Raw genomic sequence first — 16,737 nt, forward strand, 5'->3', positions numbered from 1 at the left:
GGAGACAAAAGACCGTAACTCCAACAACAACTAAATGAAATTACTGTGCTACAACTGAGTCCACAACAACAATAGCAATCAAAGTAATAGAAGTAATAGTTTTGTTTTTAATATATTGTGGTGGAGAAAGACAAATATTCATACCACACACGATACATGGTGTACTTGGAAGTCCAGCACAGTCCACTTCAGAGGGCAGGGTTGTTTGATCAACTTTGTAGAACATCTGTTCTTCTTCTTCATTGAAGTACTTGAGGAGCAGTGGAAGAAACACTGCAACATTCACATCTGCAACATTTTTGCTTGATGTTTCCATTTCCCTGAAGATGGTCTCCATCTTCCCTGTCTTGTCACCAGATTTAAGAAATTAAATAACTCTGGCACATTTATTTGCCATGTTTTTGTCTTCCATGTCCAAACCTATAAGCTCTTTAAAATGAGTCTTCATGCCAGTTGTCTCAAACAGGTATGGCCATTCCTTTGTCAAGTCAGAAGTCTCAGTCCCACTGATAATGTCTTTTCTCTGAGTGAAGAAAGTGGCTCTCATCATATTCTCAATGGCTTTGCTGTCACAGCATCTTTCTCTCCACATTTTCTTTAACTCTTCTTGTGCATGTTTCTGAGATTCAGGGGTTTCATCAGGTGGCAGTCGTGTTGGTTGCCAGTTTATACACCCGTAAGTGTCTAGTCTTCTTTTCTGAGTTGGGCTATCCTCTCCTTCGCTGCTGCTAATAACTTGTCTCTTTAAGGAAAGGGAAGTGTTTCCTCTCTTCAGGTTATCCACTCTGCTGACCATCTGTTTTGTTATAGAGTCATATCCACTGCCTACAATTTCACCTTCAATGACATCAGTAAATGCCACAGGGTAGGCCTTTGTCATCTTCCTTGCTATCTCACTGATATGTTTCTTCCCAGGTGTTGGGCACGCGGTTAAGATTTCACTGACAATGAGCCATATGATTTCAAGTCTCTCACTTTTTGTTGGCCGGTTTCCCATTTCCAGCTTTCTGATGATCTCAGATGGAATTTTCTGCCAAGGAATTTGAAATGTAAAATGCCAGCTGTTAGACAGTCGGCGAGGTGTGATATCCATACTTGAACTACTTGTTGACCGCGGTGAATTTGCAGTTTCTGAGCTGTAACAACCTGAAGAGAACACAGAAATAATAGGTGGGATTTCATGGAGCCCTTTTCCTTATCAGCATCAGGCTGAGAAATGTAATTTCTTCATAAAAGTGATTCTGGGCAACAGATGCATATACTCACCAGAAAGGTGCATCTTGTCAGACTGAGTTACTGGACTTGTACTGGTACTGGCTCTGCTGAACTGTTGGTTGCTCTGGTTGCTTTGAGGACTGCCCAAGACATCTTGTTGGCCTTAATAAAAGGACAGATAGTAGTAATATTTAACCATACAGACATCACATAGCTCAATCTGGGTATATTATTACCCAACATAATTATATACTCAGTAGCCAATTGACACATTTCAAACTGTTCCTTTCTCAATATAATGCAGTACAGTACACCACCACTAACACCCACTATGAAATCAATGATGAACAAGGTATAGTTTAGTTATCACCTTTTTGAAAAAATCAACAAAAATGTAGAGAAGATTCTTTGAAGTATAATTCATAGTAGAACTTCTGTATTGGACTGCATTAATTTGAACAGGTGTACCTAATAAATATATTTTGACTATGCACATTTTTCTAATGTCAAAGTTTATTGTACAAATTGAAACACATACTTGTCTTTTTGAGCAGTGACAGAAGTTTCCTGGCTTCAATTGGTCTCAGGACAGAAAGGAGGTCACTCTCCTGCAGGTAGCTCAGGTCTTCCATGTCCTCAACTCCTAAACCTTGCAGACGCTCCAGCAAAGGCTCAGGGTCTCTCATTTTAGGAAGACTTGATTTGATGAAAGACAGAAGTGGGCTCTCTGTATCCATGACTAGGAGGACTAGAAGGGATGAAAAATACTATTCTTCAAGCATTAGTGTCAGATTTTAACTTTTAACTTACTCTGAGTCAACAATGCTATGCTTAAGTGAAATTACCCTTGTCCCACAAAGCTTGTACACAGGCAAAGGATAATAATCTAGTTTCTGCTCAGGCTTCCAACATTTCATGCTCTGCCTTGCTTGTTTCACTTCATACAATGCAAATTCTGGCATATAGGACACGTCATGAGGTGTAACAATGAAGTACACATGCTGGTCCTGCATCACAAGCATGAGCTCAATCTGTCCGAATTCAAGTGCCTCACCTTGGTTTAAACACAGAAAGAGTCCCTTTTTGTACTGAGTGCCTTTCCACTGCACCTCATTAGCTGACTCAACATTGGGTTCTTTGACTAAGGTTTCTCCTACTGCAGAGCGCACTGCTTCGCTGTACAGTTCAGCATGGAAAGGAGTGGAGTTCTTAACCACCAATGAGGGTGCAAAAAAGGAGCCAGAATGAAGGTATGCCTGCAGTAGCTGATGGTTCTTTGCAAGTGTTTGACATACATTTTTGAAGTTTTGTGTCCTTCGGACACATCTTTTGAAATATGAGTGCTTACTCTCGAACCTCATTGTCCACAGCCGAATGATTCGGCCAAACTTTAGTATTAAGGCAGGGTAGTGGGTGAGGTAATGGTGCTTTGGTTTTAGTTTTTGTGAAGGAAAAAAATCTTTCCTTCCTTCCAGATAATCACCAATTAGAACACTGAGCAATGCAACCTGGGGTACTGATATAGTAGGGGCACAAATCAATTCCACTAGCTCTTTCAGCTGGACAGTCAGTTGCCATACAGGATCCTCTGTGTCTGTGATCTTTTTGCCAATGATAATGGGGAGAAGTCTCAGCAAAGACCAGTTTTCTGCTGCCTGGCCACCTAATTTTGAAACCTTTACTGAAACTTCAGCTGGTTTAGAACTACCATCAGATCCTTGGTAACTAAACTGTTTGATCCTTCGATTAAGCTGTGAATATGTGAAGAATTTCTTCACCTTGATAAAATAGGTCAGGTAAATGGTAAGGTCAGATGCCACGACACCCTCAAAGAGATCATGGCCAATACAGGGTGGGAGGCCTGGCTGGCAAACATGAAAAAATGTCAGTGAATTAAAGACAGAGTTAAATTTCACACCTCTGACTACACTCGCATCACCATTTTGCAGTTCTTGAACAGTGTCATTGTACTCTTGTACTGTACGGATTGGAGCATGGTGTTCCAAATTGTCTAGCTCACTTCTGGTTACGTGACAATATCGGCAAAAATGTTGAGACGTACTGAAATTTTCTGTGAATCCACCAATATTATGTGACCCTAAATTGTCACCGGCAATGCAAAAGACAGTTGCCTTAACAATGTTTCCAGAAATATTCAGTCCATTTGTCTCCAGCTCTCCAAGATCGGTTATGAATTGAGAACACTTTCTCGTGGCCAAAATATTTGAAATCAGCTTCTCGGCACAAAAGCAAAAGCTGCAAGTTATCAACAGTGGAACAATGAAAAGGTTCAAAATTTGCTAGAGTGAAGTAGACTCCAAGCAGCTTATGTTTTTTCTTTGCCGAGCCAAGGGGATTAACCACCTCAAAAGCATCTTGATAAAGTATCACTTTTAAAGTGAGACCTGATTCAGCAAAAAGAGGACTGGATTTGAATACCGATCCATCACACACATCATTTAAAATATGAGGTGAACTTTCATTCTCAGATGTAGAACCCTGTTCCAGCACATCAGTATGTTTTAGTAGAGTTGTCAATGTATGCTTTATGGGAACATACTGAGCATATTGCTCCTTTCTATTTTCATCAAACCCCAAAAAAATGGGTTGTGGATGCACGTATGGAAAAATTCTCCTCAAAATACCGTTTTCTTTTGTACTCTGTGGAAAGGGAGGAGCTGCAGGATCCATGAATATCTACATCATCTAGGGTCTTCAAAACATCTTAAATTTCAGTCTCAGATAGTTCAGTTTTTGTTTGAAGAGATGGTTTCAGTTGACTTTTCGTGTACTGCAGGCACATTCCATTAAGACTATTAATTTCTTCTACGATCGACTGGATTGTAGAGAAAGGGATAAGTTGTTTGGCCTGTAGTTTCATATAAAACATGCACAGATTTCTCATGTACAAACTTTTCATTTGAGCAAGGTCTGGGACATCTGCCTCAGGCTCATCAAAAGCTGACCCTTCATCTGGCTGGCTTTCAGCAACAGAGGACTGAGACTCACTAGGAACTGAAAGAGGACAGTATGCACCAGAGACATGCAGAGCTGTGGGGTTTTTGTGCTTCCTAGATAGGTGGGCTGTGAAAGATGAGGTCACTGAGTTTTTAAATGGGCAATGCACTACCTCTCTTCTTGAAGTGTGAGATTTTAGGTGACGGAGAAGGTCTTTAAGGTCGATCAACTGTTTCTGACAATGTGGAAGTTGACATAGAAAGGGTGCCTGCAAAGTTTGACACTGCGACGCGTTAGATGAGCGTCGATGACGGCGGTAAACATGACATTTAAAAGCATTGTAATTTCTGAACTGGAACTTACAACTTTCCATATAACACGCATACTGATAATGTGGTTCATTTTTATGAAGCCCTTGATGCATCACGTACCCTTTTAGGGTATTCACTGAAGCACCACAACTACGACAGGTGTAATCTTTTGACATCCTTAACTGCAGTGCAGTAGTCATCTTTTCAGTTTACTCCATGGAATCAACTCGCATCACTTATCTGCAGAGAGAAAGAAAAAAAAAAGCCGGTTAGCCAATCTCCCCCCAATAGAGATGAACTTATCACTTACATATTTCTCCGTATTGTTTTGAATTTCATGTTGACCAGTGACTAGTGTTGAAAGACAAGTAAGAAAGAAAGTAACTGGTTGAACTAAACCATTACCAAATCTCAGTATAATTTATAAAAAGGGTATTAAGTCGAGTATGATTTTTCTTATCCAGTTTATTATTGATGTTAGAAAATTTTCAAAACCAAATTTTGACAAGTTACATAAAATTAAGCTTCCTATCCTAGCCAAAAGTCATGCCATTTCAAGTCATACAGTGAAAGTTATGGCCAAAAAACTAGTGAAAATGTAGAAGAGGCAAGAGAGTTAATAATCGATTATTGGTCGTTGTTGCAGCTCTAAACAAATGTTCGTCTTTCTCTCCGCCTGTGTCAGTTAGATCACAAAAGCAAACGTAATGGCTCACTGTTAAGTGGTAAGCTAACGTTAGTGGCTGGTCGTGACAACATGACAACGTTGATGAAACAAAACTAAACATCTAAACATCTTTTTTAAAAAAAAAAAGAAACTTCGCATAGGAAAACTAGAGAGGGAGAGTGCGCAGGGCTTAACAAGAAAGGATGCATGTATTAGTTAAGTAATTAACGTAGGTCTATTTGAAATAGCGGGGACATAGGCTATTTGAGATATTGAAATTGTGACGGAGGCGCACTGGTGCGACCAGAGAAAAGAATTAGTCGCACTGAGCAGATTTTTGGTCACATATGCAACCAAATTGGTTGCACTCTGGAGCCCTGTTTAATAAACTATCCGAACATATTTTTGCTAAAACTAGTAGACTACCACACAGTTGCTGAACGTATGTTATTTCAGCTTTCAGCAAAGTTTAACCAAAGTCCTATACCTAGCTAGCGAACATGACTAGCAGTTCCCATTCACGATCAGTTTACTGTGCTAACATTAGCTAGCTGGCTAGCTAGCGAAGTTAACGGGCGAAAATAAATTATTTATTCCGTGCCCAAGAGTGTTTCATTGGCATCACACACAAGCAATGATAATAAAAATAGTACACAATATATAATTACACAACGTGAAGACGCCGACGCCGCCGGTCATGCTTTTGTCATCATAGTTAGCTAACATGTCGACATGCTAGCGGATTCGGTGCCGACTGAGTAAACTCAGAGGCATGGTGGTAAATAAACCTAATGCTACTCACTTTCAGTTTGATACTTGCTGTAGTATAGTATCTTAGCTACTGGAGATATCGCGAGATGCTGGGAGAGATCGCGGGATGCAGAGAGACAGATAGACACGCTAGACAGAGAGCAGGGACATGGTGATTATAATTTGTTAATAAATCGAGTTAATAAGAACCTGACTGATCATTTATGGACAACACAACATTTGGCGACGAGGATGGGATAGTTTGCTATGAAGTCGAAGGCAACAAGACGACACGGATTTCACGTCTAATACGCCGGGGAAACGCAGACTGAACCACGAGTGACCACCATGTCGCAGGAGGGACAACAGGCTGCTGCTGCACCAGTGCCGCCGGCGCCTGCTTTCCACGCTCAACTAGCCCCGCCAGTCCCATTGAACCTGGGAGCATCGGACTTGTATACGGAATACACGTTATGGAAGGACTCGTACAATTTCTTCGAAGTTGCGAGTGGGACTGTCAGTGCACAGGACGCGGTCAGAAGAGCCACGTTTCTGCATTGTATTGGTGCGCCGACCCAGAGGATTTTTGCTAATCTACCCGGAGACAAAGGTACGCATGCGCAGGCTGTTGCTGCCCTGGATGTATACTTTACGCCACGGAGAAATGTGGTTTTGGAAAGACACAAGTTTAGACAAAGAGCTCAGTTTCCCGACGAGTCGGTTGATGCTTTTGTGAATGGACTGCGGGAACTAGCGAAATCGTGCGACTTCGGCGCACTGGAGAATGACATGATCAGGGATCAGATTGTGGAGAAATGTGCGATGAAGAGGCTGCGTGACAAACTGTTACAGGAGGATGGACTGGTTTTAGACAAAGCATTGTCAACTGCAAGAGCTTTTGAAGCTGCGCAGACGGAGTCTAGATTATTTTCGGAGGCCAGTGGTCACAGAGCCCGGGACAATCAGGTTCACTTCACGACGAGGAGGAGTCGCGGTGACGACACGAAAATGAAACCTAAAGCAAACGGAAGAAGCGAAAGCAGAAATGATGACGGTGAGCATGACAACAGCGACACCAAGTGTTTCAGATGTGGAATGTCGTCCCACAGAGAAAATGAATGTGGAGCTCGGACTGCTACTTGTTTGTACTGTAAAAAAACTGGACATTATGCAAGAGTGTGTAGGAAGAAAATATTTGCACAGGGAGGGAAGAATAGTGACAGAAATAGGGATGAAGAAAAGCCCAAATTTCGTAAACCAGTTAGAGCAGTGCATGAACCTTCTGACTCAGAGTCAGATGAGTTTATTAATGCAGTTAATTCGGAAGGGACTGAAACACTGAAAGTAAATGGACAAAAGCTAAAAATGGTCATAGACACAGGAAGTGGTAGAAACTTCATAGGAGAAGACCTATTTAGAAGAACATTGTCCAGAAGGACAGAACTACGACCAACCAGAAAGAGGTTTTATGCCTATGCCCAGACAACACCACTTAGATGTGCTGGTTATTTTGAGGCAGAAATTAGATGGCAGGACAAGGTAGTGAAAGATGACGTTTATGTCATAGAAGGAAAGGTTGAGGCCTTGCTAGGTAGGAAAGCCAGCTTTGCATTGAAGATTCTGAACCCTGGAGAAACTGTGAACACAGTAGGACAGACAGAGAGATTCAGTAATCTAGCAAATGAATTTCATTCACTTTTTAAAGGACTAGGTCAAATTAAAGGTTACAGTCATAAAGTTACAGTCGATGAGAAAGTCTCACCTGTAGCTCAGGGTTTGAGGAGAGTCCCTTATCCAATGTTGGAGGCTGTGAACCAGGAGTTAGACAAGATGCTTGACCAAGGTATAATAGAGGAAGTGAATGAAGGATCAGGATGGGTCTCCAACATACTACTAATTCCAAAGAAAGACACCAAGGAAGTGAGGCTATGTGTAGATCTCAGGGAGGTGAATCATGCTGTGATCAGAGAAAGACATCCAGTACCGACTGTAGACAGCATCTTACATGCTGTGCAGGGAGCAAAAGTGTTTGCCAAGTTAGATGCACGGAAAGGGTTTTGGCAGTGTGACTTAGCCCCTGAATCTAGACACCTGACCACGTTCATTACTCACAGAGGGTGCTACCGCTTCAGAAAAGTCCCCTTTGGATTATCGAGTGCACCGGAAGCCTATCAGAAGGCTATGGACTCGATGCTTTGCGGAATGCAGGGCACCGTCTGTTACATGGATGATGTTGTGATCTTCGGTGAGAATGATGAGCAATTGGAACAAAGAATGAGACAAGTCTTCCAGAGATTCACGGACAGAGGCCTAACCCTGAACAGAGACAAGTGCATATTCGGACTACAGCAGATTGAGATACTTGGTCATGTGATCTCAGCCGAAGGAATTAAACCAGATCTAAGGAAGGTTGAAGCTATCTGTAAAGCACCAAGACCTGAGAATGTACAGCTACTTCGCTCATTCCTAGGCACCTGCGGATTTCTGATGAAGTTCATACCGAGCTATGCGAACCTATCAGAACCTTTAAGGAAGTTGACTCGAAAAGGACAGGAATGGGAGTGGACGACAGAAACAGAGAAATCGTTCCAAGCAATGAAGGACGCGTTGGTAAGTGAGCCATGCCTGGCTTACTTTAAGCTGAATGCACCAACAGTAGTCATCAGTGATGCGAGCCCAGTAGGACTAGGAGCAGTCTTACTTCAAACCCAATCAGATGGACGGAACAAGCCAGTGGCGTATGCGAGCCGTTCATTGACTCCAACCGAGCGCCGCTACTCTCAGATAGAGCGGGAAGCTCTAGGTTGTGTTTGGGCTGTGGAACATTTCAGAACATACCTGTGGGGAGGAAAGTTTACGCTACAAACAGACCACAAGCCCCTCATCTACATGTTCAACCCAGAGAAAGCTACACTATCGCCACCCCGCATACAGAGATTAGGCTTGAGACTACAGCCGTACGACTACAAGATCGAACACATAGTGGGAAAATCCAATGTGGCAGATTCACTATCAAGACTTCCATTACAAGAGACTGAGGACAATGAGTATGTGGAATTGTATGTCGACAGAGTGTTGTCAGTGACTCTGCATGATGTACAGGCCATAACTCTGGAGGACATTCGCCTGAAAACGGCAGAGGATAAAACACTGATGCAGTTGAAGACGATCGTGGAGACAGGAAAATGGCCAAATCCGGTTCCGGAAACCTTACAGCCATACAACAGGTGTGCAGAAGAGTTATGCACATACGATGGACTTGTACTGAGAGGACACAGGATTGTGTTACCGAAAGCAATGACAAAACGAGTACTCAGGATCGGACACGAGACGCATCAGGGTGTGGTACGTACAAAACAGTACCTGAGGAGTAAATTCTATTGGCCTAACATGGATTTGGATGTTGAAAGAGACATTAGAAACTGCTCCGCCTGTGTACTCAATCAGCCGCTCCAGAACGATCAACCCCTCCAACCACTTGACTTACCACCGAGACCTTGGACGAAGTTAGGTATCGATCTGGTAGGTCCTATCCAGAACAAGTTCATATTGACTGTGATTGACTACTATACCTCATTTCCAGAGGCTGTGGTGATATCTGACATATCATCAGCAACTGTCATTACAGAAATGACAAAGGTCTTTTCTCGATTCGGATTCCCCCTAGAGGTCGTGACGGATAATGGCAGGCAGTTTGTAGGACAGCTTTTTGAGTCGTTCCTCAAGACGTGTGGAGTCAAACACATTCGTGCATCTCCATATTATCCGAAATCGAATGGGAAAATTGAGAGATTTCACCGATACCTAAAGAAAGCCTTCAGAGCGGCCGAGTGTGAAGGAAAGGTGTGGGGGGAGGAGCTTCCTAAGATTCTGATGGCATATCGTTCAACGCCACACAGAGCGTCGGGGGAGACACCAGCTATGCTGATGTTTGGACGAGACATTCGTACAAAGATTCCAAACGTGGAGAAGGGAGATGACATATCACACAACAGAAAGAAGACAAATGACATCCGACACCATCACCAGGAGTACAGAACCAAAATGAAACAGTACGCTGACCAGAAGAAAAGAGCGAAGGAACACAACTTTGAAGTTGGTGACGTTGTGTACATTGCTAGTATGGAGAACGGAAAGCTGGATTCCATATTCAGAGACACTCGCTATGTGTTACTCAAAAACACATCGGACAATTCTTTCGAACTGATCAACACAGAAGATGGATCAAAGGTCATCAGGAATGTCAAACATCTGCGCCACACTCCAGTGGTAATGGACTTTGATGTTCCGGAGCCAACCGAGGCTCGCGTTCTCAATGACAATCTGGACATGGAGTTCGCTCAGATCACTCCAGCAGTCGAGATTCCACCTGATCCCGACTCTGCCCCTGTTCCAGAATGGCAGGTTGTCACTACCAGGCGTGGCAGGGTTGTAAGAAAGCCCGCACGTTACAGGGACACTTAGTAACTGTAAAGTGACTTTGTAAAAAAAGTTATGTTCAACTGTAATAATCATCATATTGAATCTGTTAATGAATGAAAAAAAAAAAAAGAGTTGTGAACATTACAGTACAGTGTTATTGTAGGCAACAGTAATAGACAGTTAGTCACAAGGGATTTACTTTGATTGTTTGTAATGAAACCCTTTTATGTTGAAGTAGTACTTTAATTCTAAACAAGGGAGGGATGTAGTATAGTATCTTAGCTACTGGAGATATCGCGAGATGCTGGGAGAGATCGCGGGATGCAGAGAGACAGATAGACACGCTAGACAGAGAGCAGGGACATGGTGATTATAATTTGTTAATAAATCGAGTTAATAAGAACCTGACTGATCATTTATGGACAACACAACACTTGCCTTCTAGCTTCGTCCTTCCTCCAGCCTTGACGCGGGCATTAGCTGCTGTTCAAACGGGAACCGCCGCGCGTTGTTGTTGGGTTGACACTAGAGGTGGTTCGGTCGCGAACTGATTCGTTCGAACGAACGAATCGTTAGAACGAACGATCCGAACTGGTTCTTCTCTCTCGTTCGCGTCGGTCGCGTCGATCGCGTCGGTCGTCTCGTTCGCGTCGGTCGTCTCGTTCGCGTCGTTCGTGACTCAGAATTGACTCCTCCCAGACCCCACCCCTCGCAGACAGTTCGTTCAGGAAGACGAGGGACCGAGGCGACTCACGGCACACACTGTTGCTTGCACTGCACCAGGAGCAGGTTATAGTTATAACTAGGCTTTACTTAGTTAGCTTCAACGATACATGAAGTAAACATACTTGGAACGTCCATGTAGGCCTACGCAGCAGCACTATGCGCAGGTGATGCCGCATGATATGCCGCAAGGCATATCATTATTAACTAACGCATTATCTCTGAGGTGAAGTAAAGCCTCAGGTGGTCCGTTACATTTTCTTGTCAAGTAGCCTGGTGTTTACATTTTAGGGTTAGGGTTTCACATTGTTCCTTTATCTCGGGTATTTTTTTAATATATAAAATTAACGATATTGACTCAACTTTCAGGATAAAGTGATTCGATTCGCCATTCGATTCACCGGAAACTCGACTGAACCAGTTCAGTCGAGTTTCCGGTAGCACTGAGTCTGACTGACTCAGCTGAGAACCATGCAATGGGTGCATTGCATGATGCGATTCACCGCTACCGGAAACGGAAACTGGACTGAACCGGAAACTGGGCTGAACGAACGAACGAACGATTCGCGAACGACTCATCTTGGCGAACTGACTGACGCGAAGTGGTTCACGTAAACGAATCATTGAATCCACCTCTAGTTGACACCAGTTTAGTGTTAGATACGGGGGGGACCTTCTTCTGCGTCACGTCAAAGAATGATGTTCCCAACAGCCAATGGGGTGTCTTCTTCTTCTTCTCAAACAGATCCTGTTGACCAACCCATTGATATGGACCAACCCAAACGGGACGGGATTGTGCAAATCGTAGGTGGAATCCGGGAAAAGTGTTTAAAATGATTGATTCTTTGACGTCCTCATCCGTTTTTCCCAGTGAAGCAAAGCCAGCAACTGTCAGTCATGCATAACCCCGCCAATCACAGACAGAGTATGGAGGGTCTTCCCGGATTCCACCTACAATTTGCACAATCGCAAACGGGACCCGCGCTTTTCGAAGCACGTACTACAATGACATATTGCGTTGTTGTCGTCACGTTGTTCCGGTTCAGGTGCCGTGAGACGTTTTTTTGTTGTTGTTTTTTAGTGTACGTGATTAAACGTGTTTTGTTCAGACATGCTGTGAAATAATTCAAGACCTTGTGATTTACATCGTTTGGATTTATATATAAATTAACAATAGCCTACGGTGTGGCCCTGCAATGTTTCATACTTTCTATTACTTTTTTTTCCTATAAATTACATCTTCACTGTTTACCTCTGAATTGCTGAAAAGCAATTAGACACAGATGACACATATTAATGCTCTGTCATAAGATCTGTTCTGGCAGAATGTAATGCTTTTAAGTGGTAGGTTGAGGAAACAGATGAAAAGCATGTTGTTTATGTGGCTTTATCCTGGTATTGGCCTCCTTCACTTTCCCTATGTCTGTTTAGATGTCCTTTCAAAATAAATGTTAATATAGTGTTAATAAATGTTACCATCTAGGAAATTGCAGTAATTGTAGTTATTTTCAATTAAAACATTAGTCAATTAACAAAGAAATTATAGTAAAATTACCAATTAAATAGTTATTTTACTTTTAATTTTTCAGTAACTTTAAAAGATTTTTTACTTTTTTTAGAGTTTTAAAGTTAAATTTTACAGTTTATTCCCTTAAATAACAGACAAATATTAGTGAAATTATGATATATTTGTGAACGTATTTTAACAATAAATATATAGATTTCTAATTGTTTTTTTTTGTAAAAGAACAGGAATATTGTGTGTTTTCACAGTTACAGTGACTTCATGTTAGTTTACATTTGACATGTAAAATCACAGTCTCTTTTTGTAAATTAAATGGTATTTTAAAAATACAGACAAAATCTGTAAAATAAACAGTCAAATTCTGATATATTACAAAATTCTTTTACAGTGTAGGAAAGACCACCCTGCCTCACAGCCCCCTGGGACCGGCAATAAGCAGCTTACATAAAAACAGAGAGTAAACCAATGCTGAATTGCCATAGAAACAATATGGAGTTGTGTTTGTGTCCAGGTCTCCAGTCTACTATGGATGAGGAGAGAGAGGAGGGGGGTCCTACCTCTAAAACCACTCTGTCTGGGGAACCTGGCCGCCAGACCAAAGCTAGGAGGTAAGAAGAGGATCTCTCTCTGTCTGTGACTGTTGTCCACCTCAGAGCTTAGCAGTGATATCATGACTCCATCATTAGTCTGAGTAAAAGCTGTGTGTGTGTTGAAGCCCAGAGGAGCAGCAGAGAGCAGACTCCCCTGGACCCAGCTGTGTCTCCATGAAGAGTGACTGCTCAATGGATCATCCGCATAACTTTAAAGATGGAAATCAGTATATTGAGAGGAGGTAGGGATTCGTCAGAGATTATAAAACTACAACATATATCAGACATCCATCAATACTGGTTCTTGTTTTTCTAGAAAGAGGCAGGAGAGAGCAGACTCCGCTAGACCCAGCTGTGTCTCCATGAAGAGTGACTGGTCTATGGGACATCCTCCTGACCTTAAAGATGGATGCACCTCCAGAGAGGAGAGGTAGGAGTTTTAAACAGACGAACAAGTAGACCAGTTGCTTGTTGCAGACTAATATTTCCAAGTGAGGAAATATTTAGTGAAAAAATATCCAGTGTGTGTGTGTGTATGTGTGTATGTGTGTTTGTGTTTGTGTGTGTGTGTGTGTGTGTGTGTGTGTGTGTGTGTGTGTGTGTATGTGTGTGGTGTGTGTGTGTGTGTGTGTGTGTGTGTGTGTGTGTCGTCGTCCATCTCAGGGCTCAGCAGTGATATTACACAACTAGTTAGAGCCTGCCTCCATTCTCTGGCCACCCTCATTTCTGCCATCATACACTCATCTCTCACCACTGGAACTTTCCCTACAACCTTCAAAACCGCGGCTATTACACCAATACTGAAAAAACCTGGTGCCGACCCCTCCAACTTCAACAACTTCCATCCAATTTCCAATCTTCCATTCATCTCTAAAATCCTTGAAAAAACAGTTGCCTCCCAACTCCATTCTCACTTATCCCACCATAGCCTATATGATCAGTTCCAGTCCAGTTTCCTCCCACTCCATAGCACTGAAACAGCACTCATCAAGATATGATGGCAGCTGATTCTGGACTCCTCACCATCCTCATCCTCCTCAACCTCAGTTCAGCCTTTGATACACTCTGTCACACCACCCTCCTCAACAGACTAGCTTCCACTGCCATCACCCACACTTCCTTAGACAAATCTTAATTCAAATCATACCTATCTGGCCACACTAAGTTTATTCAACTGAAGTCCTTTAAATCCATCCCCTCCTCCGTCACTTCAGGTGTGCCCCAGGGCTCTGTCCTGGGACCCCTCCTCATCATCATCTACCTCCTTCCCCTCGGAAATATCTTCCGCAAATTTAAGATTCAATTCCACTGTTATGCTGACGACACCCAGCTCTATCTCACCACTAAACCCTCGTCCACTCTTCTGCCCTCCTCCATCCCTAATTGCATCACTGAAATAAAATTAAATAGCAGTAAAACCGAGGTTCTACTCATTGGCACAAAAACGGCCCTATCAAAAACGAACAGCTTTTCAATCACCATAGATAATTCCACTGTTGCACCCTCCTCCAAGATTAAGAGTCTGGGTGTCATCCTGGACAGTACACTATCCTTTCAATCCCACATCAATAACATCACCCGGTCTGCCTACTTCCACCTACGAAACATCAATCGCCTCCACCCTTCCCTGACCCCCCACACTGCCACCATCCTTGTCCACAGCCTCGTCACCTCCCGTATAGATTATTGCAACTGTCTCCTTCTCGGCCTCCCTCACAAATCCCTCCATAAGCTCGAACTGGTCCAGAATTCAGCTGCCCGCATTATAACTCGAACCCCCTCCATCCACAACATCACCCCTGTCCTCCAGCAGCGCCACTGGTTCCCGGTTCAGTTCCGTCTCAAATTCAAAGTCCTCCTGTTTACATTCAAGGCCATCCGCAACCTCGCTCCCCCATATCTGTCCGACCTCGTCCACGTACCCACTCCCTCCCGCTCCCTCAGATTCTCTTCCTCCGTACACCTGTCTGTACCCTCTGCCCGTCTCACCACCACGGGGCACAGAGCATTCAGCCGCTCTGCTCCCCATCTCTGGAATGCTTTACCACCCGAACTCAAAAGCATCAATTAATTTCCACTTTTCAAATCACATCTCAAAACCCATCTGTTCAAAACTGCCTATTCCACCTGATGCCAATAACTATGTCTGTGTTATTACAATTGTCTTTCTTTCTTTCTTAATTGTGGTCCCTTCAAATGACTTTTGTTTACCTCTGTACGGTGTCCTTGAGTGCAGAGAAAGGCACCTTTAAATAAAATTATTATTGTTATTATTATTATTATTATTATTATTATTATTATTATTATTATTATTATTATATCATGACTCCATCATTAGTCTGAGTAAAAGCTGTCTGTGTGTGTTGAAGTCCAGAGCAGCAGGAGAGAGCAGACTTCCCTGGACCCAGCTGTGTCTCCATGAAGAGCGACTGGTCTATGGAGCATCCTCTTGTCCAATTTAAAGATGGAAATCAGCCTATTGAGAAGAGGTAAGGATTTTTTTAGACATTATAAAACTACAGCATATCTTAGACATCCATGGTCATCTGGTTAATCCTGGTTCTTGTTTTTCTAGAAGAGTCCAGAAGGAGAGAGCAGACTCCCCTGGACCCAGCTGTGTCTCCATGAAGAGCGACCACTCTATGAAACTTCCTTTAAGTTTTAAAGATGGACGCCCCTCCAGAGAGGAGATGTAGGAGTTTTAAACAGGCGAACAGGAAGACCAGTTGCTTGTTGCGGACCGATATTTACCATTTTGGAAATATTTAGTAAAAAAGATCCCGTGTGTGTGTGTATGTGTGTGTGCTCTCCACAGGCGACCCCAGGAGAGGTCAGAGGTTACCAGTACTCAGTCTGTACAGCAGCATCAAGCAGAGCTGATCAAGGTGTGTAAATGAAACAATACATTTGACTTCAGCTCTAAACAGGGGGGGGGGGGGGGGGGGGGGTCATTGAGGAAGAAGTCAGGGCATCAGAAACGAATCAGAAAGCTGAGAGGGCGGAAAAGGGCCAACAGTTGGTCATCCAGGTTATCCAAAGAAAGGCTTTTATTTATTCATCTTCCTGTGGTGCTCATTAACACGAAGCTACCTAGTGGATCACAGAAACTTATATCTATCAAGTAGTTCTTCATGAAACATGAAATTCATAAATATGAATCAATAAATGAGGGAGAAAGGTGGATGAATCGGATGAACACTCATTTTCTTCTACTTATAAACTATACAGCCAGGGTAGGTCTGTGAATACTGAACCCTTGTGGTGAAAAGTAATAGCAGGGTATGAAGATGGACTGTGTCTTTTCTTACCATTTTCCTGGGGTGTTAAGAGCCAGCGGATTATTACTTGCGTCTGACAAACTTTGGGAACATATTGACCAAAATGTAAGAATTCCACAGAATTTCAATGAATTTCTCAAGAGGAAAGCCCTTTTGCTTTCAAACTGTTTTTAAGGAAAGCCTTTTTGACAAAACAACAGTAATTAGATATGCCACTCATGTACCTCTGACATTCATACATCAATGTTCAATGACAGCAGGTTAAGTATTGGGTAATTAGAACTAGGCTACACTAGAG

The 16,737-nt window shown here is 42.8% G+C and overlaps 1 protein-coding gene across 9 annotated transcripts in view; it reads left to right on the forward strand.

Moving 5' to 3' along the window:
• LOC307088399 (NACHT, LRR and PYD domains-containing protein 3-like) overlaps window positions 1–16,737 on the forward strand; it is a 41,548-nt gene that overhangs the window by 12,951 nt on the left and 11,860 nt on the right. For 3 of the 9 annotated variants that reach the window (XM_079754277.1, XM_079754285.1, XM_079754283.1), the window contains exons 2-7: window positions 13,083–13,179; window positions 13,292–13,403; window positions 13,478–13,591; window positions 15,531–15,650; window positions 15,737–15,853; window positions 15,977–16,046. In XM_079754277.1, coding sequence (XP_079610403.1) covers window positions 13,083–13,179; window positions 13,292–13,403; window positions 13,478–13,591; window positions 15,531–15,650; window positions 15,737–15,853; window positions 15,977–16,046 — 630 coding nt within the window. Of the gene's footprint in view, window positions 1–1,874; window positions 2,466–11,672; window positions 11,851–13,082; window positions 13,180–13,286; window positions 13,404–13,477; window positions 13,592–15,530; window positions 15,651–15,736; window positions 15,854–15,976; window positions 16,047–16,737 lie in introns of those variants that run through there. The other 6 variants (XM_079754281.1, XM_079754280.1, XM_079754278.1 and 3 more) reach the window with 5 other exon arrangements.

The sequence above is a fragment of the Pollachius pollachius genome (assembly GCF_949987615.1).
Source record: "Pollachius pollachius genome assembly, chromosome: 17".
NCBI lineage: Eukaryota > Metazoa > Chordata > Actinopteri > Gadiformes > Gadidae > Pollachius > Pollachius pollachius.